Source organism: Strigops habroptila, chromosome 9, assembly GCF_004027225.2.
Source record: "Strigops habroptila isolate Jane chromosome 9, bStrHab1.2.pri, whole genome shotgun sequence".
NCBI classification, from domain to species: Eukaryota; Metazoa; Chordata; class Aves; order Psittaciformes; family Psittacidae; genus Strigops; species Strigops habroptila.
In genome coordinates, this window is record NC_044285.2 from 8,012,265 (window position 1) to 8,038,122 (window position 25,858).

The 25,858-nt window shown below is 53.3% G+C and overlaps 1 protein-coding gene across 7 annotated transcripts in view; it reads right to left on the reverse strand.

The window, feature by feature from the left end:
• Positions 1–24,836, reverse strand: part of NTRK3 (neurotrophic receptor tyrosine kinase 3) — a 206,410-nt gene extending 181,574 nt beyond the window's left edge. The window contains exons 1-2 of one of the 7 annotated variants that reach the window (XM_030497712.1): positions 24,262–24,836; positions 23,604–23,866 (exon numbers count right to left, since the gene is read on the reverse strand). In XM_030497712.1, the coding sequence (XP_030353572.1) occupies positions 23,604–23,866; positions 24,262–24,555 (557 nt within the window). In that variant the 5' untranslated portion in view covers positions 24,556–24,836. Of the gene's footprint in view, positions 1–23,603 lie in introns of all 7 variants that reach the window. The other 6 variants (XM_030497713.1, XM_030497715.1, XM_030497716.1 and 3 more) reach the window with 6 other exon arrangements.
• Between the last annotated feature and the right edge of the window lie 1,022 nt (positions 24,837–25,858).

The following is a 25,858-nucleotide window of genomic DNA, read 5'->3' on the forward strand; positions in this document are numbered from 1 at the left end:
CCTCCATGAAGTCTCTATTTGGGAGCCTTTTACATCCACATCAGCTTCATCTCAAGTCTGTTTCAACATGGCTGCACATTTTTGGGCAGATCCTTCCCACTGTTCCCAAAAGCAGCACAGAACACAGAGCTTGGAGCTGCCAAAAGGTCCCTCTGCTTCTGCACGGTTATGGCTATTTAGCAGCCAAATCCAGCACTCTCCTTCAGTCCCCCATCCCATTTTATCCTCCTCCTCTCCCCCGCAGCTCCACCACCCCCGTAGCACGGCTCATCCCATTTCCAGCTTTCCCACACACCCGAACACCAGGAGAGCTGCTGCCCAAGCAAGGGGAGGGGAGAGCCAATCTTTCTTGGATTCAGATCCTGCTCCCATGAAGCATTTGTTTTCCCAAATGGCCCCCAAGGAGCCTGAACTTTGATCCTCCAGCGTTTTGGCTCCTCAGATGTTTATGAGGCTTGAGCTAAGGGGCAGCAATGCCCAGCTGGGCTGGCTGCAGGCCAGGCTCCCAGCCGCTCCGCTCAGGACAGCCATGGACAGAGCAGCTCCAACCTGCAAGGAGACTTGCTAGGGTCCCCATTACCTCCATGGGATGGAGGATGTGCCTGCCCAGCCCACCAGTGGCTCCCTATAAAGCCAGAGGACTAGGCAAGCCTCCATAGAGCCGACTACCACGATGCCCCCGCATGCATGTATCTGCATTGCAAATAAATCACAGCCAGCTCCGCCCACCCTTCCCAGCAATAGAAGGGCTCCTCCATCAACCATGATAAGGGCTTGGTCCCCTTCTTCCCAGCTGGAAAAAACACACCCCCTCTTTTCCAGCCCCCCAAGGTTTTCCTACAAAGAGAACACATGCCGGCTTGCTCTTATTGCAGAGGTGTAAGAGCAGAAACATCACTCTGGAGCAGAGGGATGTACAGATTAAGACATGGTGACTCAGAGCTCTACACTTCCCAGGATAACATATATTTTGTGGGAAATCAGCTGGGTCTGAAAAGGAAAAGCTAAGCAGCAAACCTATAAACATGATACAGGCAGGAGAAGGCAGGGAAGGGAAGAAAGGAGAGCAGGGAGGGAACAGACACTTTAGAAGCTCCTCTCCCAGTGCTCTACTTTGTTCATGTAAACATGAAAAAAAAGCACCTTGCAGAAATGTTAAAGACAACACTGTGACAGCCAGAGACACTGCTAACCGGCTTGTTGTGTTTGAGCTGATTTGAAACAGCAAATCTGGGGACCACTTCCATCTAGTGTCACAGCTCAGCCTGCTGTTCCTCTAGATAAAGGCATAACTGAATAATGGAGAAGCCTCTGCTCACCCGGCACCTCAGAGCATTCCAAAATCAGCTACTCCAACCAAACGTCTGCCCTTTGCTCCCCGTGGGCACCTCCTTCACCAGGGCGAAAGGGAGGGTGAAGACCTTGAGCTCACACTATCCAAACATGCTGCTGTTGAGCTGCACTGGCTGTTAAGCAGATACATTTTGCTTTACACCAGGAGCAAGGCAGGAGCACACAACCTGAGCAACTGCAGCTTGACCAACACATGGCAACTCATTAACCCAGCACTGACATTGCCACCCTTCACTAGCAGGCTGGAAGATGTTCTTCATCACCAGGGTTTGCATGGAGGTTTAAGACCACGAAGGTGAGAAGCAATGACATACAGTCCTAGACAGGCCATGCCCCTCTCCGTAGCCCAAGGCCACATCCCGTTGTGCAAGACACAAGCACAGACATGATGAACCTGATAGCTTGGTGCTCCTGAAAATGAGCCTCCTATTTCTGCAGCATTCCCAGAAGGCTGGCATTAAACTGACAGCTATGAAATCTCACAGAAGCATTTGAGGAATCCACAGGTTCTGCTCAGTTTTGTGGAGAGGCAGCGAGCGAGGAAGCCAGGCTGCACCTCCTGACGGCGCCTGCCCTTTCACCACGTGGGTTGAAGACTTATTCAACCGCAAGCATGTCTTTTTGGCACTGTTTAGGGTCACGGAGCAATTTCAAAGAAAGCAGATCATCAGATGAAGACCTTCCAGGGACATTTTGTTGTTTTTGTTAGATTTTCCCCCCCTTAAATTTAGTTTCTGCTCCTGGGCAGCTGGAGAGTCAGGAGGGTCCGAGCCCCAGCCCAACCTCAGAACAAACCACATGAGCCCAGAGAGCTGTCAGCAAAGGGAAGCTGGTTCTATACAAAGAATACAGACATTGTCTGCTACTGGCCCCACATCTGTCTGGGAAGCAGCCTGGCTCGCTCGCAGCCTGCAGCAGCTGGGGCCCAAGAACCTGCACCACGTGCCAGGCTGGGGCTTACTGGGGATGGCAGCTGGCAGGGATAGCCCTCCTGCACACCAGCTCCTTCTCCTTCTGTGGATATTGCAATGGGATGGAGAACGCTGCCTTCGTGCTCCCTCATCCTCGGCAGGAGGCCTGGAACCAGGTATCACCAACCTACGCGGTTGGTAGCACCTCACCAATATGCCCTCACCCACAGCCTCCCTGCGCCAGCCTTGCAGGATGCCCACCAGCCTCTGAAGCACCTTTGAGCTCACCTGGAAGCCAGCAGACCTGCCTAAAGCCCCCCACCAAACCCAAGCCACCACCAAACCACAGATAAGACCCAACAGCACTGGGTCAAGCCACTCTGATCTCTTCTGCTGCAATGCCAAGGCTTGGATTCAGCCTCTGGGACAGGACACAGAGACACTGTGCCAGGCTTATACCCTTTACCACATTCATAGAATGGTTTGGGTTGGAAGGGACCTTTAAGATCATCTAGTTCCAATCCCAAAGCTTTCTGCCTCTAGGGCATCATTTATAGCCCTTCTAGCTGTGGCTCCCAGCAAGGGCAGGAGGCAAAGGAGAATAAAGCAGGATGTGGACAGAAGGGAGGGCAGAGCCCAAAGCCAAAGTGGCACTGGGATGCTCCAATGCCAGAAGCTGCAACTCCCTCCCCTGGGCCCTGCGGGAAAGCAGGGGCAGGAAAAAGGCATCCCCAACTCCCACCTGAGCTGACACAGTCCCCAGCACTGCTGGAATCACCTTTCCAGCAACAAACACAGCAATGCCACCAGCTTGGGAAATCACCCTGTGCATTGGCAGCTGCAGCAGCACACACCATCTCCATGCAGCACAGCCCCGCGGGCTCCTGCCCCTTCCCCAGCCCCACAGCCCCAGCACGGCTGCCCCACAAGGGCATCCCAGCAGCACAATGCAAGCACCAGCTCTGGTTTCCATATTTTAGGTGGTGAGAGCATCAGGGCTGCCCGGCCATGAGGTCCCACACCAATACACCAAGCCAGGGAACTTCTCCTGTGCAAGAAGATATACACCATCCCCTGAAGCCCCCACACACTGACCAATGGCTTTTGCCCATGACTGTTTTCAGCTGGGTTGTTTTCGGTTTTTCACATCTTTCCCCTATCTCCCCTCTGAAGAATCCTGTAGTTGCTATGGAAATAGTCTCATCAGTATGGGTGGAGCGTAGCAGTACCAGCCAAAACTCCCTGTGGCTCCCAGTTGACACCAGTGCCTAGGAACTGGCAGCACTGGAGGTTATCCCAAGCTGCACTGAGCCTGAAGCAGTGCTTGGTGAGCAAGACCCATTTGGGAATCAACAGCAGGGACCTGCAATTCACTCAGGAATAAACCAAGAAGAAAGATAATCAAGACATCTTCACACTGGCTAAGGGATGAGAGGGTTATAAAGAGCAAAAAGCTGCAATCTGCCCCAGAGATACCCCTGCTATGGGTCGGAGGTGACCACAGACAAGGGTAGCAGGAGCAGAGCTGAGCTCTGCCCCCTATTCAATGCACCCCTCTCTGTACTCACACCTCCCCACCTCTGATATGAAGCTGATAAGCAAGCAGGGTGTGAACAGCAATCATCAAGCGCTGCAAGGAGGGTTAGAGAGCAGAGCAAGAATCTTTCCCATCCAGCAAAGAGATCAGCATGTTGGGCAACTGCTACATGCCCCAATGGACCTGCTTCCCCCAGAGTTACCCCCTCCCATCCAACAGCCATGGCCACAGACCATTCAGATCTTACACAGCAAGATGATTCCTTGCTGAAAACACTGGCAGGGGCTTTGCAGGCAAAGGATCATCCTTTAACACTAGAGCTTGAAACAAGGTCCCCAGGCACCAGAGACCTGATGAGTAGGAAATTACTCTTTCCCATGGGAGCAGCCAGCAGTGCTCAGTGCACATGGAGGTGCTACAGCCAATGTATCTGCCATTAACCCTGGATTTAGGGTAAGTGCTAAGGGATTGACATCTCCGTCACACCACCCAGCTGGGAGAGAAGGAGAATGCGACCCCTATCAACAGTGTGGACACCTCCTGCTCCAGCCACGGTGAGTAGCTGTATTCAGCCTGCTGATGTCCATCACCAGATGCACCCCATGACAACAGCAGCACCCCAGCAATGACAGTAGGAGGATCTCCCAGCTGCAGGATGCAAACGCAGGTCTCCACCACTATCTAGGGCTGACCCCTGTCATCCCCAACCTGAGATCACTTTGCAAATAGCAGTTCAACCCTGATGCAGCCTGGTGCCACAGCAATGACCTTCTGAGCTGTGTGGTGGACAGTCACATCACCAAACCCTTGTCAGCACTCATTGTGGACCACCACACATGAAATCCCCTTCACAGCATCTTTATATGCTTAGCAATAAGCAGGCTACAGATGTTCCCCCATGCATTTGTCTTCTAGGGTGGGGATTTTCCTACATTCAGCACTTATACCACCATGAAGATCTCACCATCTTCCCCCACCAGCCCTACATGAAGCCACTGGGGCTGTCACACAGCACATCCCACTCTCTGCTCTCAGTCCTGCCTGCAAAGGGGGAAGCATGAGCAGCACCACGAAGCACTATGGCATGTCTATTGGGCTGACACACTACTGTTGCCAGGGTGGATCTGAGCACGGCACAGAGCATTGCTGGTCCCTGCCAGTCCTTACAGGTGCACAACCCTAATTAAAGCTCTAAATAACAATTTGCATCATCAAACTGCAAGGGGCACACCTACCTCGGGAGCCATTCATGTCTTCAGTCTTGCCAGATCCTGAATGCTTTCCCAAAAGGATGCACTTGGGAGAATAACACAGGCTTGAGCTGTTACCAAGCCACCCAAGCTTGGTCAGAGAAGCTGCAAACAGGAGCCTGTGCACGAGTTATTATCCTTTCCCATCCTGATTTAACAAGTTCAAGACCTAAAGCATAAATTAGCAGCCGAAATGCTTCCACCCCCATCTTTTTGTCCCGTGTCTGGGGAACACACAGTCTCTCTTGCTCCCTGCTGGCAGAAATCTCATTGCACCAGCCCAAAACATCTTGCTCCACAGTTTTGGGGAGTTGCTATTGGAAGAAGCTGCCTGCAAAGCAAAGGGGCTCTCTACAAAAGCAGCAGAGAAGCCCAAATCAGCCCTGCTCTGACCAGGGACAGCAAACCCAGGCTGGAGCCAAGGGAGCAGCCAGCCACCCATGACACTGCTATGCCAGCACATATCACCATCCCTCACGCAGCATCTCTAAAAGCCTGGAGACAATGCAGTTTAAGCTCCCACAGTCCCTTTATCCCCTGTGACCAAAAGGCAACAGAGCAGGGACCATCCCATGCCACAGAAAACTAAAACACAGATCAAGAAAACAGCTTATCCCTCATCATACAACAAACCTTTTAGGACGCTTAAAGATGCACATCTCCCAGCATCCACCTTTTCACCATCTTTACCCCAACCCAGGGGTCCTCATCCAAGCCTCATCAGCAGGTGGTTGCCTGGGTGCACCCCACAGCATCCCAAGATTCCCAGCGGAAAGCTGCCGGCTGCACCCATTGCTTGAATAGCAGCACTGCGCCTCAAATCAAAACTCCCCACAGCCAACACAGCGAATAAGATTACAACAAATATAAACTAATGATACAGCTGTCAAGACAGATTAGACTGCACAGTGTAAAAAATTGCAGGGCTGTTTAGTCACAACAATATAAGATTAATTTATCAATACAGCTTATGTGGCAATGGAGAGATAGCAAATTGAATAAGTGAATCTTTTCTACACCTTGCACAAGGAGGGAGTCTCAGACCGGATAGGCGCATGGGTCTGGATGCAGGCTGGGATCAACCCTAGGAGGCTGGTTTGATACAGCCCAGGGGTTCTGCATCCTCATTCCATGCTTGGGCATGGGCACATGTGCCACCCACGTACATGCCCTCCCTTCTGCAGTACAAGGATGCTGCCACATCAACACATCCAGAGGCTGCTGCTGCAGGCAGGAACTTTCCAGACCCCTTTCCACAAACTCCTCCAAACACAGCAATACAGGACTCAAGCTGTTTGTGTTGCCTCACCTTTAAGCTCAGCCCCAGTTACAGCATGTGTTTTGGTGCACACAGCAATCAGAGGCAGCGATACACAGTGCTAACGCATGCAAAAATATGCACAGCCACCTCCACCCTTTGGGGCCTAAGCCCTGGCAGATACAGGGCTCAAGGACCTGAGAATATCTCTCAAGGGTTCCCAAAAAGCAAGAATCCAACCCGCAGGTCCTTAGGAGATGCTTCCTTATTCATCCTGCAGCTTCTGCCCAAAGACTACAACATCTCCAGTGGGCCCGTATCATTTCAAATCTCTCATATGTTGCCATCTGTGGGTTAAAAATGTGCAAGTAAATAAATAGCTGCAGCGATAATGAGCCAAGGTTTCGATCTGTGAAGGTGAGAGCACAGCGGCATCCGCCAATGCGAAGGAAGCACCCGTTTCTATAAATATTGAAATCCGGTAATTATCATCATTAGAACTAGTTGTGATTTAGCCGTAGCTCAAGCCCAACAAGTAAGAATGGCATTTATTTGCTACAATTAGAACAGCTAAAAATACCTCCCAAATCTTGCCTGGTTCAGCCCCATCCCACCACCACCACCACCCCCCCCACCAGGCAAAGAGGGAGACCATCGTGGGGTGAAGAAACCATGTACTCCCTGCTAGATGACCAAAACGCTGACACAAGGCAATCCTATCTTCGAGGAGCTCTTCCCAGCTCTGCTCCATGGCTTTCTCCCTAACTGTAGTTCAGCCCAGCAAGCTCCTGCCCTGCAACACTGGCTTACCAGTGCAAGACATATTATAGAATCACAGAATGATTAGGGTTGGAAAGGACCTTAAGATCATCTAGTTCCTACCCCCAAAGATAGCTGCTCCCTATGCAAAGCAATGTCGCATAGAGAAAGCTGCTGTTCCCATGCTGAAAGTTTCTTTGCATTTGTATTAAAAGGCACAGATTTGCATTAAAAGGCAGATGGAAAAGCCTGGCTCACCAAAGCCATCCCACTGGCAGTGGGGGGCAATGGCCCTGGTAGCACCCGATTGATGGAAATTGCCATGACTGACGGACATGTGTTGTCTCACCTTGTGAGAACATTACAGTTATGCTAAGAACTTCCACACACTCACCATCACTTCCAGGCCCCAAAAAAGTGATGAAGGACCCCAAGAACTCAGTATGCCAGATGGATATCCTCCCTTGGGGAAACTGCACTCCAGCAGTTTTCCAGCCTTTTCCCTGATGATTAATAAATGCCTGTGGGGTGCAGATACTGCAGGAGGCAGCACCTCAAGGCAGCTACAACCACCTCCCAGCTTCCCACCCAAGCCCACAAGCCAGAAAATCCCCATCTACTGACCCAAATCATCCAGGGCCATTTCCTTGCGCTTGCTCCAATACTTTCCCTGAGGAAACGTGCCCGGCTGCCTGGTCAGGGATGTTCTTTCTGACAGTCACGGTGAATATTCTCCCCCGCTTAGTCGATAATATCTGGAAAGGGCCGTGAAATGGGCAGCTTAGCGGGGGTGCAGGCACTGAGGTGCTCGCTGCCAGGTCCCAGCAACAGCCCAAATAGTCATCCTGGCCCCATGGACGGCCACCTGCTCCTCCCCAGAATGCCTCCAAGCCCTGGGACTTGCTCAGGCCCCAGCCTCTGAGGGTAATCTGACCCCTCCGATGGATTTCTTTATCCCTTCCTTGCTTCTGAACTCTCTACAGTTCGTCAATATTCCTGCAATAAGGTGCTTCAAACTGAAGCCACATTCCTGGAGGGGATTTATTATAATTATTTTGGGGGTTTTCTGTCAATTTGGAGTTTTTTTAATAGGCAAAGCTAGTCCATAGCTCTGCTCCCACAGCTCCCCCTCTCCCCAAACACAGCCCATCACTATTTGTTTAGGGCCCTAAGCCAGTTTTCAGTCCATTTGGCAGCATCGTATCCAAGGCAAACTGAACTAATTTTAAGAGTAAGATTTGGCGAGACACTATATCAAATGCTTTGCTAAATCCAAATATATTAGGATTTCCACGTTCTGCTCAGCCACTAATTTTGCGATTCCATCAAAAAGAAAAAGCAATCAGGTTTGTCTGGCAAGATTTATTCTTCCTAAATCCCTGCTGTTATTGCTCATGCTTTCCTTATCCTCTAGTGCTTCACTTTCTTAATACTGCAGGACTGGAAGCGTTTGCTGGAAATTTATTTTTGCTGTTTATATGGATTTGGAAGATCTGCCTCTGCTCTCCTCCGCTGCCCCCTGCCTTCCCCTGTGCTGCCACCCTACACATCTCCTCTTCCCAAAGCCAGAGCACAGCGGTATCGTAAGCCCAGTGTTAACACACAACTGGCCTCAGACACAAGATACGGAAGTAAAACTAATCCAAACCCAAAAAAGGATGTTTGGCAGCAGGAGAATGGTCTAAAGAAAACACTCAGCTGGGTCAAGCCCAGGTCCACCACGGAGCACTGCCAGCAGTGTGAGCGGTTAATATTAATGCCTCAATCAGCCATCCCAGAGCATCGCCTCGTTTCTCTTACAAGTCTTCTGGCAACTGCCCTTTGGGTGATCAGGCAGAGCTACAGATGATGCTGGTCAGCACCTTCTCAGAGGACACTCACAGTCCTTGGTGCATCAGGACCAGCATATCCAGAAACCAAATCCTGAACCACTCGGGTGGTTGAGGAGCTCCTCCAGGCTTGGGGCTTGCAGAGAGAGGTCAGGAAGGGCTGCGCTTCCCTCCCCTAGCATGGCACCAGCTTCCCACCCCTACCTTGGGGATCTGGGGCACCTGGAAAGCTGCATAACAAAGCACTCAGATCTCCTGCAGTGTTTTCCTCCACAGGAAAGACCCAAGTCTCTATCTAAACCTTATGTGTTTGCAGACAGCACCATTCCAAAGCACTCCAGTGACCCCATCCTGGTTCTGACCATGCATCTTCTGCAACTCCACTGACCTCCACAGGAGTGGGGCAGAGCTGCTTGCTCCTGCTCATTAGAAGGGAAAAGCAGCTGTGTTGGAACACAGTCAGTCTCTGCTCTCTAGGTCCTTGGACACAGAAAGGCTCAATGCTTTGCACACCAAATAACACCCTGCCTGGCAGCCAGGTGCTTGTGCACCCTCAGGACACCCCATCCAGCCACAGCAAAGCAGCAGCACTGCCAACTTGGATCAAGGATGAACCGTGCACTGGCCAAGGCAGCAGCTCTAGCCACAGCCTTTCTTGACACAAACACCTCCCCCTGCACACCCTGGCACAACACAGCATGCCTGGGGTTATGGACAACACAGCTCACAACACTGAGATGATGCCCCCATGCTTGACTTCCTATACCTCCCTTAAGTCAGGTCTTTGCCAGACTCCTTGCCTCAGCTCCTACATGCTGTCCCAGCATCATCATAAGGGGGGAAAAAACCAGCACGGCCATCCCAGCAATTCAGGGCTCAGAAACAGGGCACCAGCATCCAGCAGAAGCGCAGGTGATATTTCTCCATTACCACAAGGGACCTCTGCTGCCCACAGCTCCTTCAGTGCTTGCTTAAGGGAGCTCTGATAGGGGCATGGCCAAGCCAAACTACAACATGACCCCAAGCACTCAAGGGATAAATGGAGTTTTCGCTTTACTCTATTTTTACATCCCAGAAAGGTGTCCCTGGGAAACAGCATGCTCCAGGAGCCCTCCTGAGGGCTGGGATGGCTGTAGTCAGGTACAAGTTCCACCAACACCCTCTAGTTTGCACCCAGATGACAGCCTAGCCCTGTCCTGCTTCCAGCACAAGGATGACCTTCCCCACATGCAGCCAGACAGAACATCCTCCAACAGATCCTGCTGGAGAGCAAGCCCCTGGGTAGCTGTCTGTAGGGATTAACCCATCCCGAGGCAGTTGTCCTCCATCACCCTCCTACATCCCCCCAGCCTCAGCAAGGCTCAGGATTTACAGTGGTTTGGCAGCAGAAAACTGATGGGGACAGAGAATTTACAGGGAAGGGCTGGTTTCAGGGGGGGCAGAGCTGAGCAGAGGGTGATTTACAGGGTCAGCAGCAATTCACACAGCAGGTAGTACGGAGCAGGAAAGGATTTACAGGGGGAGAAGTACTTTTAATGGGTGTTTATTAGGAGATTAATGTCTCCTTCCCTGACCTCTGTGACCTGGGGAGGGGAGCAGGAGCAGATGGATTTGCAAGGAGCCTCCCCCTTGCTCTGGAGGTCACAAGCAGGCTGGCCCTGGGTGCCCTCCCTGTCCCAGCATAGCTGCACACTGCAGCTCCTTCTGCTTGTCCATGGCACCCTCAGGGTCTTTTCAGCCTGTCCCTGTCCTGCCACTGCCCCGAGGCAGCATTCCAAGACCAGGCTCCACAGTCAGTCCCTCCACAGAGGCTACAAACAGCAAACCCTGGGACATCTCCTGGAGCTGAAGGTCCTTCCTCCTGGCACACCACATGGTCCCTCCCCAACAGGGCCTGATCCAGCCCATCTGCTGGCAATGAGGAGCATTTCTCCCACTGCCAAGGCTCCTCGATGTCTCCAGGACAGGGCTGCCAGGCTGGCGATGGGCAGGCAGGGGTCATGGTCTCTGCCATCCTTCCATCCTGCAGCAGGGCCATCAGCACAGACACACAAGTCACATCAGTCAGTCTCCTGTTCCATTTCCCCACTGCTTCTGGCACCCAGCGGGAGCCAGAGTCTGGGGTCATCCTCACACATGCAACCCTGAGTGTATCAGTTTAGGCAAGCAGGTCCTTTCCTTCTCCCAACACATCTTCTCACTCCTGCACTGCAGCAGGACTGGCACAGGGGTACAAACACAAGAGGCAGCAGCATGTTTGAGTCTCCCCTTACCACAAACCTCCCATCCCAAGTACGTACTAGAAGCATCCCTGAGCTGGCAAATACCAGCCTGGGCAAAAACACATGGATTATGCCTGGCCTGCTCACACGGCCAGGGGTTAAACTCAAAGGGTTGCACAAAGAGTAGGAAAAGTAAAGAAATATAAGGGAAAACTTGTCCCAGCACCAAGAATTTTGTTGTTGCTCCACCACATTGTGACATCCTCCCATTGGAGCACACCATGCTGTATAGGGCACTAGGGGAAGTGTGACAGGCACCACACTAGCCTCTGCCACCCTAGGAAGTGCCAGCTCGAGTTAACGTTCAGGAGCAAGCCAGGAATCCCTGGTGCCCCCAGTCCTTCCCTGCCACTGCTCCCCGACACTGGTACAAGCTGAGGGCTGCCTGTGCAGAAATGATGTTTGCAACACATCAGGGCCTAGGGACCAGCAATTCATGCCAGCAGAGGGTGTCCAAAGATGACATGCCAACCCATGTCTTGCATGCTTCTACGTTTACTGCCCCAGAAAGACACCAGGTCTGATTTACAATACAAAAGGTGAAGAGGTTGGTGCTAAAAGAGACAAAGAAAGAGGGAATTGATTCATTTTGTCTCCACCTCATCCTTCAGATACCAGATACTCTATTTTACATCAGACACTGGGAGATCACATGCTTAACAAGTGCAGTCCCTGCAGGGACACCCAATTTCTCCGTGTTGGGTTGCTCAGCACAGAAGTGCAATAGGACCATGTACCACTAACAGAAGGGCTCCAAGCACTGATCGTAGACACCCATGAAAGCATCGAGCACTGCTCAGCCTGGCATAAACAAGATGAAAATAAAGTTGTGAGCAGCTTACACAAAGCAAGGGAAGAAGTTTCTATCTTTCAGCCTGGAGAGATGGCAGCTTTACAGCACAGACAGGTTAGGAGTCACACCAGGCAATATCCTAAATAGAAGCCCCCATAACATCCCATCATTCAGGGGATCTCATTCCTACCACAGTCTGGTGATCTCACAGCTCCTCAGGGGCATCTCCCAGCAGAGGACCACAGGCATCACCAGTGCAGCACCCCAAGCATGGATCTCTTCTCCATGTAAAAACTTCCAGAGCCATTGAGCAGCATCCAACCCTCACAACATCCCTGAGCAAAAACCTGTACATCTTCATCCAAACCACAGGCAGCAGCACACCATTGCCCCCCCATGCCACTACCCCAAAGTTTGACTAAAGCTCAGGAGTATCTTTGCTTTTATATATCTCTGCCTTTTAATGATGGCTTCAAGGCTCAGAGACAAAAAAAAGGCCCATTAAACTCACTGAATAAGTTAATGGGGCAGAGAGAATCCATTTCAAAGCCACCCCAGGCTATTTTCCTCTGGAGCTAAAGCCTGAATAAGCAAAAAGGAAAAATTAAAACTGTACAGTGCTTTGCCAATAAATAACCCCCAGTGTAATCCACTACCAGGCAGGTCTCCATTTGCAGAGATAATAGGATGCAGATCACTTGTAAGCCACCTCCCCTTGCAGGGACCACCACCTTTTGATTGCAATTAGCTGTGCCATGGCAGGAACCTCCATCTCCTGCCTGTCCCCTTCCACTTGCATCCACTGAAATCCAGCAGTTGGCTCTGCAATTCCCCAACGCTCATGCTCCAAACACACACCCTGCTTCTCTGCCTCCTTTTTCACCCTCCTGCCTGTTCCTGCCCCTTCATCCCCATGTTTTCTTTTCCTTCACCAGCAGTGCTGTGGGTCCATTCGTTACCCAGAGCCCACACGCAGCCAAGTCCTCCCCAAACACCTAAAACACAAGTGCCTGTCCCAGAGAGAGGGAAGAAAATAAATTAAGAAAGCCCTGATTGTAAATGTTGGTCCCACTGGATGTGGTTTGTTTACTACTATTAAATATTTAAAGATGCTAATTAAGTCTCTGAATAAATAAATCTCTGTTGCCCGTGCCTTTTGGAAGGTAGGGATCCTTCCCCTGGGGCCAGGGCAGCCCAGAGCACACCAGGCACTGGGCAGCCTGCCCAGGGCTGAGGACAAGCCTGGGGATGCCACCACCACCCCTCCTGGAAGGGAGGGCTTATCTACAATCAAGTACACATCAGGCTGGGGGCATCAGGGACTTCAACCATGAAGACCTGGAGGAGAGCACAAGCAAGGCACAAAGAGGAGGATTTCCAGGCAGGGTTACCCAAAAAATGGTGCCTTTTGGCCCCAAGGTGAGATCTCAGCTACAACCAGGGAGCCAAGAGCTTGTGCTTCCAAGGGCCAGAGGGTCAGCCCACAAAGTGGTGGGGACACAGAGCCAGGCACCAACACGCACCACTGCAGCCCACCATCGAGCAGGCAGCTCTGCTCCAGTGACCAGCTACAGCCACCCACATCCCTCCCACTGCCCGGAGCCAGGGAAGGCAAGACACACAGCTTCATACCTGAGAGCATTCCTGCTTCAGATCCTCTTCCCAAAACCACCACTGCAGCATCTTGTGAGGAACACTGCAACCACCTGCCGTGCTCACCCACAAACCCAGCATCCCTCACTGCCCACACCTTGGCTCTCGCACCTGATGCCTCTTCAGCCTCATCAAGCTCTGCCTCTCCCAAATCCACTTCAGCTGTACCTAGCACCTTGCCATTAACCCCCAGGCTCTGCAGAGCTCCTGTTGTAGAGGTTCCCTCCCTGCCCAGCCAGCATCCCTGCACTGCATTGGTGCCCTGCATGCACTCGAGCTCAGGCTTTGCTCCAATGCGCCCAAACCCTCCAGCATCTTCCCACCCCTGAAATAAGGGGCACAGCACTCAAAGGAGCACCAGGCTGCTGCTCTGCCCTCCAAATGCAGAGCCTGGGATAGCCCATGAGATGGATGGCAGCACTGATGTGTCCAGAGCCCATGTGAGGCTTAGGCTAGGAAACAGTCCTAAGTAACACTGAACTGGCACAGGGAGAGCCCCAGGAGGACAGCGATGCTCTCGGCAGTCTGGGGAGCTGGGAATACACAGCGTCTTCGACTCTGTGTCCCACTGAACTCTGCTTGCTCTGCAGGCTGCTTAGAAGCAGCCACCAAGTGAGTCAGTGGCTTTCAGCTCGCTTTTCCTGGGATATGTTTTGGCCCGGAGAGCACAGGCAAAGCAGTAGAGAATCAAAACCAGAACCCACATCATTATTTCCCCAGGAGCACCCAGCTACTTCCTGAAGGCAAGAGATTTGGGGGACAGGAGAGATCTTTCCAGCCACATAAGTCACAGAGCTACCCAGAGGCAATCCATTCATGTATGGGGATGGACACAAGGGATGCCCAAGCTGGGATAGAAGCAGGCAGGAGGAGGGCAGTGTTCCAGGACAAGGCCAGGCAGCCCAAGGGAGCATTTGCACAGCTGGATCAGACCGAAGAGCCAGGACTTCTGGTTCCCAGCCCAGGTCACTGCACAGCATTGCCACATGGAGCATGGGATGGGTGATAAGGCCGGAGCTACTCCAGGAGCAGAAGGAAGGTCAGCAGCTGGAGGCACCCTGGCTGTCCCCCATGAGGCTTCACGTTGCAGCAGGGTCAGGAGTTAGAGCCTGGCATTGCTGCAGCTCAGCTGAGCACTCGTGTTCCTAATTTATCCTGGCAAAACTGTGAGCATGCAGGGTCCTCAGCATTCCCAGCATCTGCTTGAGCATTTCCACAGCAACATTTCCTAGTGGGAACCAAACCACTTGAGGAGAGTTAGTTAAGGGACAGCCTTGCAGAACCCAGGAGGATGGAAGTTCACCAAGCTTCCATCTGCTCCTGCTCACTTCAGTCCCCGAGGGACAGCCAGCAAAGGTATCAGTGCCCTGTGCCCTCCCCCAGCACAAAGCCGAAGGTGGGCTGCAGGGAAGCGGTTGCATGGGGGCTCAGCATCTCCCCGCACCCTTCCCTGAAGTCCCAGGATCCCAAGGCCACTTAGTTGTCACTGCTGCAAGCACCGAGGTCAAGGAAAAGCACCCCAAGCCACCCATCTGTGCTGTCACACCATGACACTCCCGTAGGTATCATTCCCAACCTCTCTGCTCCACTGCTGGGACTTAAAACAGCAGTTTTCTTTTCCGTTTAGGCAGACCAAAGCTGGGAGAAGGGGAAGGTGGGGGCGATGGCACAGGCTGGAGGGGGTACAGGATGGGGATGGTTACTAGAAAGCTTCATTATCTCCTACACCTGGAGTGCTGGAGGAGAGCTGGCTGCACACACAGTTCTGGCTTCTCCTGCAGCTCCCCAACTGCTGCATCACATGAAAACAAGCTGAAAACACAGCACATATTTTCCTGGTGCTGTTTTTCCAGGCAAGCAGGAGCCAGGTCTCACGCAGACAAGGGCAGGGCAGGACCCGCAGCCCCACGGGGTCTGGAAACAAGGTGGTACATGGAGGATGGAAGCACAGAAGGGCACATGCAGCAGCACTGGTGGAGGAGCCCCGCTGACTCCAGTGCAGCCTTCCAGGGAAAGTCCAGAGTGATTTTAATCTCCCTTTCTTCAAATGAAGCGAAGCCCAGGCCCTGAGCAACATCACAGCTCTAACCCATGTCCATCACCCACACCTCAACACACATCCAGCCAAATGACCCCCTGCCATGATACTGGGGACCCATTTGCTGTTGTGTTGCAGGACCGCTGGGTGTCACAGCCCTTCCACCACATTGGCAGCATGTGGAAACACCAGCCCACCTTTGGCCCAGCTGCCACGAAGGGTGAGATGCTCCCAAGAACTGTACATGGAGGATGCTACAGGGTCAAAGCCAGTTTCCTACCACCACTCACCCTTGCCCTGTCTCACATCAGGCTCTTCTCAGCCTTCCCACCTTGAGGAAGGACAATGGGGCCTCATAAGTCCTCCAACCTCCTTCCAACCCATGCAGCCGGTTTAACCACAGGAGCAAAGAGCATTGCACCTACCCTGGAGGCCTCCAGAGACAGCTCTCTGCCTGCACCCGCTTGCCTCTACCTCCAGGATTTCTCTGAGGACATCTCTCATGGCTGCTGGATACAACAGAACTGATCTTACAGCCTTGTTTATCCCTCGTTCATGCTTGACCTCTCCCCAAACCCCAACTGATGTTGAGCCGAAGGGTCTCCATCGCTGCTCTACTGCTTGCAGGCCAGTTGCACCACTGCTCTGTGCCTCAGTTTCCCCATAGGGAACATCAGCAGAGCTGCTAGGGTCTTCCTTAGAGATCATACATAGCCAGAAATCAGCCACAGACAGCAACACACTGCCCAGCACTTCAAACAGCCCAGAAACCCCCCACAGCACCCACTCTGATTGGGTCACCACCTTCCACAAAGCTGCAAATCACCTCAGTTCACAGATGGGCTGGGGCTGTATCCTTTACAGCACTGGTGTAAGAGCTGTCAGTACATGGGGGTGCACAGACCACATCCTCCCCCAGCAGCGAGGAGGAGAAATCCACGACCCAGCAGCGACCCAGCCAGCTCCCACGGGACCGGTTAGCAGCACCCGTGCACCAGGATGCTGAGACAGGGAGCAAACGAGAGCCCAAAAGGAGTACAGCAGCCTGGGCATTCCAAAGGCTCTTTTCCCACGCAGCATCCTTCAGGATGACAGCGGCGACCGGACCCCCCCACCGCGGTACCGCTCCTGGTACCGCTCCCGGTGCCGCCGTGCGGGTCCCCCCCGCCGGTGCCGGCGCAGCCCGGAGCCCGCGCAGCCCGGAGCCCGCTTGTCTGCCGCTGCCGCTTGCCCTCTAGCGGCACAGCCACCTTCAAACTGGAGAAGAGAGGAGAGGATGAACCAGGGCTGCGCAGGGATGCAGCAGCCCCCGGGGCGCACAGAGCAGAGGCTGGGCTGGGGCTTACGGCACATCCGCGGAGCTGCGTTTGCCAGCGCTCCCGCACAAACAGCCCGTGTGCGGAGCAGCTTCGCCAAGCTGAGAGATGGACAGTGGGAAGAGCGGTGCAGAACACCGCGGTGCTGGTGCTGTGTGCGTGGCCCTCAGACCTGGAGCATCACATGAGGCGAGCGGGGCTGCTGGTCCTCATCTCTTCACAAAGGGCACAAAGCAGTGGGATATCCAACCACCAGACACAAACTGCAGCCTCTGAACAAGAAATCCCACAGCACCACCTCGGCAACAGTTTTTGCCATGTACCCCTTGGTGTGGAGAGGGGAGAGCAAGAGAATTTGGGGGAGACCAGAGTCCATGGATGCTGTCAAGCACACCAGCTTAGAAAGCACCTACACAACCTGCCAAAACCCCCGCTGCAGGAAACCAAAAGTCAACATTACTACTATTGCACAGTGCCTGGTAAATAACACACTGAGTTACAAGCATTACTACACTCAGTTTTGGAAGCCTGGCATGGCAGGATGATAAGTTGCTTCACTCCCCACTTGACTGAAGACCCACCTCAAATGGAATGCACCAAATCCAACCATAAACTCATGGGAAACACCTATCAAGGGCACCACATTGAGCAGGACAAGCCAGTGTGCCAGGGTAACAGTGCTGAGCACAATCTACCTGGAGGGCTCCTCAAAGGTGATCCCATGGGACATCCCATGGCCTGTTTGGGGGTACATGGAAAAGCCCAGCATCTCTGGGTACATGAATGGTCACAAGCCTTTGGGAGGTCACAAGCAGCCCCATGCCAAAGCCCATGAAGATGTCACCCCCACAGGGGTGAGCTGATGGGGTAGAGCAGAACCAGAAAGTTTCCCCCTAGCAGAGCTCTACAAAAGCTCCTAGGCTGGAGGCAACCCATCTCCAAGCCTCCAAGGGCAGCAAGGCAAGTCCTTCCTCAATATCTTCCCCTCCATCTCTCCTTCTTCCCCTCATGAAACACCTATTTTAGACCCAAAGCATTCCCATCTCACTTCTCCAAGCCCAGAGAGACAAACCAGCAGTCAGAGCTGACTTAAACCTCCCCAAATCCTGCAGAAGATAAGGGCTGGGGAGTTGGCACATGCACCCTGAAGGTCACCAGCTCAGGCCCCATGTTGGGCTCAGAAAAAGCCTAGGAAGTCCTGGTAGACACAAAAATTGTCTCCTCCCTAGAAAAATATCTGGTGTGGTCCATCAGCAGAGCCAGGCAATGCAGACATGGCTGAGGAGTACTTGGGGACCAAGTGGGATCAGAGGCACCAGCAGACTCAAAGGCAGGTGACTCAACCCAGCAGGAATCCATGTATTCCAAAGCAGGGCTGTATGGGTGCCTAATGTCCTCTGCTCACCATTAGCTTGGCCACTGCTGGGAAGCTGAACTGAGACCTGGCCCTGACAGCTAACTCTCTTAAAATCTGCCTTTTATAGCCCGTCTACCCCAGGCCTTTCTGCTTTGCCCCTTCGCATAGCCTAGGTGGCCACAGAAGTACTGGAAGTCCCAGACATCACCTCTGCCAGCATAGTGCCTCCTCCAGAGCTGGTCAGCATTGAGAAAGGCCATAAGAACAGGACAAGGAGCCATCAGCCAGCCCAGGAGACACAACCCAGCCCTCGGTGCCCCTGGTGCAAGTTTAGCTACTTTGGTGCACAAGGCAGCACACACCATGGACCCAACCCCTCATGCAAGGAGAACGATATGGGACAGTCAGGATCAGTGCTCCTGGCTTACAGCACCTCTAGGGCATCAATACCATATCTCAGCCCACCTCCTTGTCCCAAACATCTCAGCACCCTTTTCTGTCCCCACAGCCTCATGCCGCACCCACCTTCCTCATCCTAACATCCTTTGGGACAGCCACTCTGCATAAAAGCCCTGCAAATTAAAGTTGGGCTGAATTAGGAGCCTTTTGAATGATCCCTGCAGCAGCCAAAGCCTCTGGGACCAGGAGATGGAATTGGAGGCTTTGGGATCGCAAAGCCCTTCGTCTCTGGAGAGCAGCAGCAGCACATGAGGCACGCTGTGGCTGATTCACAGAGTGCGGAAAAGTTTGTTCCCTGTTGTGTGAAGCAATCACCAACTCGAGCATCACAGGAGCCCCTTTCCTGGCTGCTTGGGGGCCACCAAAGCAAGTTCTGCTGCACCCAGGAAGATGCCTGCCCTTTCTTCCCTCCTTCCCAGATATGGGCATCACCGATGCCTCAGTTTCCCCGCACCAGCAGTGAAGGGGTGCTGCCGCTGAGCACCCCCCGCTCTCCCCCACGCCACATGCTCCGAGCTCCCGCAGCGAGTGGGGGCTGCGCTGTGCTCACCCACAGCACCCGGCTCTGACGTGGCTCTCCCACCCCCAGCCAGGCCCACGGTGGAGCGGATGCTGCCGTCAGCTGGTGGGACAAAGCAGGAACAGATAGGGCTGCTCTCCTTGTCTATGGCAGGGACGAGATGCATCCCCTTGGCTGTGCAAGCAAGACGGTGAAATCCTGCATCCCACAGCACTCCGTGATGACCCACCTCCTCTTGGGTTGCTCTGAATTCATCTCATCTCGTTGAAGGCAGCTACAAGCTGCACAGATAAACCCTTGCAAATTCACCCGTCAAGGATATTTTACCATACGAAATCCCATTCTCCCCTGGTAAGGCTGGGTAAAGGATGAAGTCTTTACATACCGGGGACATCTTCCTATCTTGGAGGAGCCCAGGGGTGACAAACGCAGGCCACCGCCGCCTGCCTGGCAGCATCTCTGCAGTGCCATAGCAACAGCTGAGAAGTAGGGAGGCCCAGATGGCAAACTCCTCCGTCTGTCCTTCCCCACGCGCCATGCCGGCGCACGCAGGCACTGCCCACGCTGCCAGAAGGGTAACTCCTGTCCTGCCCCGGCACGTGGCACCCGCTGGCACCCCAACACATGGCAGCACAAGGCAAGCCCAGCCACTCCAGGCGCCAGCCAGACCCCATGGTGCCATGGATGGGCACACAGAGCAGTGAACACTCTCTGGGTGTTGCTCAGTACACGTGGGTATGTACAGAAGGGGGTTTGTGCTGCGGGACACCCAGGACTGAAGTTCTCCCTGTGCGTCTGGTCCTTTTAGGGAGGTCTCGCAATGGATGGAGCCCCACGTCACAGGGGTAAGGCTGGGTTAGAGCATCTCTACCAGTCACATCTGGCTAGGGACAAAGCAAAGGCCACCCAGCTGCATAAGGAGAAGCAATGTCATGAACATATCCAGCCCCATGGTCATCCTCTCTCTGAATCAGGAGAGGGAAATCCAGCTGGCCTCATGGCTAAGACAGGACCCTTGGCAGCTCTCAAGGATCTCTGTGTACAAAGCCACATCTCCAGGGATACAATCCAAAATTGGTCATGTTTCGGGTAGGCTGAGAAAGGGCAGAGGGATATCAGCCAACATAAATTTCTCCATCCCAGGACAGGAACCTCCTGCCCTTTGCCTGCTTCACCATTAACCTGGCACCACCTGGATTTGAATGAAGGATGTGTGCCACCATCTTCCCTAGCCCAGCCAGAGCAGGAGCCACCCAGCCCTGGCCGCTCCACTCAAAGGAGGATGAGTGGAAAACCAGAAGCAGCAGCAATTGAGGGGTTGAACAGGGGGCTCAGTGATGGGGCACCACACTACAGGCACACATAGGTCTGACCTGCCAGCCTCCATGGTAGTACAGGCTGGGTGCCTCCTGTCCTTCCATCATCCTTGCCTCAGGGATCTCATCAGCCACCAAGATGTAAAATAACCCAAAGCTCATGACGGTTTGGGCCTCCATGCTGGGGGGACTTGCCTGTGCACGGTGGGCTGGCATGGAGGGATCTCTGCTGTGGCTCTAGGGTGATAAGATGGACAAGCCCTCCAAGCCAGCTCACGCTGCCTTCTTTCTCCAGCCCTCAGAACGGGCTCTGGCAGCCTTTCATCAGTTCCACCCAAGCTCTGACTACAAAGCTGAGCTCGTCTTTTGAGACATGAATAAGGCCGTGCTTGGCCCCAGGGTAGTTTCACCACCCCACATCCCCTCTGCCTTTTCACCAGCAGCAGGATGGAGCAGGGAGCATCACCTCCCTCAGGGCCTGTGGGGAGGACCCAGCTGGAGCATCACATCCCCAAGCCACAGCCACCGGGCTGAGCCTTCCCTATTCACCCCCCAGTCCAGTGGGAGAAGGTGTTTTTGCCTGCTCGCTGCCCAGAAATGAAGCAAGCTGCCTACTGAAGCCAAGCCCCGGTGAGCCTGGCAATCGGGGGAAGCACCATTCGGTGCCCAGCTGAATCAGACCCACATGCTAGGAGTGATTCAGCGATGACCAGGCTGGGTTTGGTGCACCCCTCACCCAGCACACATGATATGGGGGCTGGCAAGGAGAGAGGCCTGACATCAACCTGGAAGGGTGTAGGACTCGATGTCTCCCACACAAGAGCATGAACACAGGTCCAACCCCAGCTCCCGGCAGTGACTCCTTCACTAGGAAACTGCCCCACCACTTAAACCACCCCTCTGCTCCCATAAGCACCCCTCAGGAACCACTGCTGTCTTCCCAGTAAGCATAGACCCCTGGGGAAAGTCTTCAGTTACGCTCAGTCTCAGCCCTTTGTGGCATTTTGGGGTTCAACCCAGTCCTATGCCTCAGCCCTCCAGTGCTTGAGGAGGGAGGCATGGGGCCAGCAGTGATGCAGGGGGTGAGGGAACATGCTTTGCTCAGTGTGGAGCAGAGATGCATACAAATTCCAGCAAAAACTGGCACCTTCTCCTCCTTCCCCAACTTAAAGAGAAGCTCCTCTCCAAAAATTACCCAGCATCTCTGTTTCTGGAGTTGTCCATTGGGTTCCCCCTCCCTTCTTTTTTACAGGCTGCTTATCAGCGTATTTCAATTTCAAAGCAGTAAAGACGTTTTCTGGGCACAAAAGACACACGTAATACTACCTCCCGCAACAGTTCATATGTATGTGTGCATCTGACAATGCACAATTACTCACGCTGGTGCCTTCCAAACCCTTTTCTGCTGCTCCCCACCCCTCAAAGGGTTAAAACCAAACCACAACAAACAGCAAGCACAAGGAGGGGGGGAAACAACACGAGTTTGACTTCCCCAGCATCACCCACATGCCTCCAGCATCGCAGAGAACACACTCAAGCACCGCAGCACAGGATAAACATGGGGCGATTGGAAGGGGAGCCCTGCATGAGTTTTCCCATTTACTTTGCCCGTTCCTGCTAGGTTTGCAGAGGGTTGGTGGCAAGGTGAAGGCAGGGCTGGGGGCTCAGGGTCAGGTACCTGCTGAAACCTGCTTGGGCATCACATGAACCTGTAAGCAAGCGGGGAAGCAGCTCCCTTCATCTTTACCCAGCAAAGGTGACAAGCAGAGCTGCGAAAGAGGCACTGCAATTACTCCATGGCTCTGCTGCAACTGCACTGTGACCAAACGAAACAGCCTCGGGAAGAGCCCCAGCATAGCCCTCTCCTTCCATACAACAGTGCCATCGAGGAGGGGGGGGGGGGAAGAAATAAATAACCCTCCATTACTCATTTCAAACCTTGCTGCATTTAACTGCCAGAATATAAAGGATTCCACCTCTTCTCTGCTCAACTCCCACTGGCAACTTGCTCTGGGGGCTACATTTCCCTAAATGCTCACATTTCAATTAGCATTAGAATAATGAAATGGCTCAGAGTTCATCTCACCCAAAAATGTACTGGAAAAATAAAGAGCAGAGATTGGAAGCGATGAGGATCTTTTTTTTTTCCCCCTCCTGCACACACGCACTATGATAGATTCAGGAGAAAAATATATTCCTTTCTCGACTCCACGCTGATGAGATTAACATGGAGCTTCGCTAACTGCCTCTCCAAACAAGGATAATGCAACTTGGAGTTGATTTTCCAGATAAACAAGCATGCAAACAAACGCAAAGTGCTCAACTAAAAATATCCCCCTGCTCCGATGCTTCTCCCAACCGCCACCACCCCGCGACGACAACACGCGAACCCGATCGCAGCACCAACGGCGAGCTTCACAATCGTAACAATACGAGTTAAATAAGCTACTTAAGGGACATCTCACTGTCCTATTTTCCTTTTCACACCCCATTCCCTCCCCTTCAAAAGGCGAAACCGCAGAACCCCAGATCCACTCAGCCAGGGCAGGGAAGGAGCATTTTCTGTTGTGGGGTTGAAAAAAGACAAGACATTCTAAACCGGATCCAAAGTCTCGAAGAAGAACAAGCAGCTCAGAACTTGCTTTTCTTGCCCAATTTGGGTAAATATGTGCCTGTGTGCGGCAGTGGCGTCCCCCCCTCCCCTTGCAGAAGCAAACAGTTAAAGGCAGCAGCAGCTTTAGCATCTCTGCCTGCTGCTCTCTCCCCTGCTAAGGAATCGGATCTCATTTACTTTATTCCTCTTAAGCCTTGGCCAAACTGTTGCGGGGCTTTTTATTTTGGGCAGGGGGGAAGGGGGAGGGGGGAAGAGGGAAGCCGGATTCCTCCGCCCGGGAAGCCGGGAAGCTCGGCGGGCAGCGAGCGATGCCGCGGGCACCTGAGCCCCGGGAGAGCCCGGGGGGACCCCCACTTACATGGAAGTGATGTTCCTTGAGATGTCCGTGATATTGATGCTCGTGTTGCCATTGCTGCTGCCTGAATCCTGCCCTTCCAAGAGAGGGAAGAGGTTCCCATCATCCGGCTTCTTGCAATTGATGTCTGTCTTGCTGCAAAGACAATTAGCAGGGCAAGCCAGCACCGAAAGCAGATAGTCTCCCCAAATGCTCCAGAGCAAAAATACCCTCCAGAAAGTGCACTTGGTAGGGCAAAGAGAGACATCCATCTCCGATTGCTGCTTCTAAAAAAGAGGAGGAGGAGGAAAGGGGGGATGGAGGGAGGGGAAGGGGGGGAAAGGGGGAAGGAAACAAAGACAGGGGGGAGGAAAAAAAAAAGAAAAAGAAGAAAAACAACAAAACCTCAAGCGATCAGATGCAAAAATCCTCCAACAGATGAAATCATGCTGGCAGCTGGCTCGGAGCGGCTGTAATCCCGGCTAGGGCAGCGGCCGCGGGCGGGGATGCATGCTGGCCCGGCCGCCGCTCCCCGCCAGCCGCTCCGGAGGATTGCAACGGGAGGCGAACGGGGAAGCGAGGAGGGGGGGTGGGGGGGGTGGAATAAAGAAATAAATAAATAACAAAACCGGTGCGAAAGTCACCAAGTCCCACCTACTGGGCAGAATTAAAATTGACACACCTGCAAAAAAAACACACAGAGCGAAAGAGGAGGGGGTGACCTCCCCTTCCCATCGCTTCCCTCCCCCGGGCTGGCCAGCCCTGCTGCGGCGGGCACAAAAAGCAAGGGAGGAGGAGGAGGAAGAAGAAGAAGAGAAGGAGGAGGAGGAGGAAGGCTTGCAAAGCGAGCCGGGCTCTGCAATAAAAAGGATTCCCCACCCCCCTCCGCTAAAATCAATGGAGGGGAGGGAGGGGAGAAAGGGGAATAACGCACCCCAGCGCTGCTGGAGCCCCTCTGGCGCAGGAAAAGTTGCATCTGGGGTTAAATTTGCGCTGGGGGCAGAGCGGAGGGGCTCTGGCTCGGCTCCGGCTTCCTCAGGCTCATTTGGAGAAGGATGATGCTGCTTTCGCGGGGTTATTGGGTGGGTTTCACACACACACCCCCCTCCGCAATCCGGACACAAGGGTGGAGGCGAAAGAAGGATTAAACTGAGCTGGAAGAGAATAAAACCCAGTGTGGATTACAGCGTTTATTCTGTTCTTTAGCGGATCCCAGCGAGAAGCTGGGTGGGAAAAAAAAGCGGCTGGAGAGCACCCAGGAAGGACTTTCTAGAAAAGACACAAGCAAACCCCCCCCTTCCAAAACGCAACGGGGGCTCAGCCGGCTGCCGGGAAGCGCAGGCAGGAACACCCAGGGCCGGCGCTCCTGTCCTCCCTTCCCTTCCCTGGCTTCCCCCTTCCCTCCTGCTGCAGATTCTGCAATCAGACATGCAAAAAAAGAACCCTGAAAGAGGAAGACTGAAGTGTTGAAAAGGCTGAGCTCAGAGCGCCGAAATGGCATCAGGAGAGCAGTGAGTGCGAGCTGAACAGCAGAGCGAATTAAGATGCATGGTGCATTTTTGGCAAGCACAAACCCAAGCAGATCAGAGCTCTGCTTAATTTGCTCTGCTTTTCTACAGCGCTTTTCTGCATGCCTTAACCCCCCATCACCAATAGTTCCATGTCTCTTCTCCTCCGCACAGAGCCACAGCGATAAAGGGATGGTGCTGCAGGCAGAGCACGGGTGAAGGGAGGAATTACAGGTGTAGGACTCCAAGTGTTTCAAGGGTCTGTTTCTGGCAAGCACTGAGCTTTGCATAGGGAGGAGAGGCAGAGAGAGAAGCAGCACCTCCAGGCTTTGGAATGCACCTCAAGTCATCGTGGTCCAGGAGAGGCAACAGGATTTTGGGGGGGAATAAAAGGAGGGAAAATTAAAAAGCAGCCACAGGGAGGATTTGCAACCACTCTTTATGCACCCATACCACTTCATGGGTGCCCATCCCAGCAGGGCTCATGCTCAGGGAACACTTCGCCTATTGCTGCACAGCAACAGTGTGCAAGGGACTGCACATACCTGGACATCAATCCTGCTCCCATGGGAGCTTCCAGGGTGCCAGGCAGCTTCATCAGGGTTCCTCCTGCCAGGAATCCCCAAAAGAAGTAAGTATGTTCAGCTGGAGGATATATACCAAGGTGGGAGGATTGGCTTCTTGTCGAGCCCCACCTGCTTGTAAACGACTGAAGTGAAACACCTGGATCCAAAGGGGTCACTGAAGTGGAGTACAGAGGGGTTGGTGGGT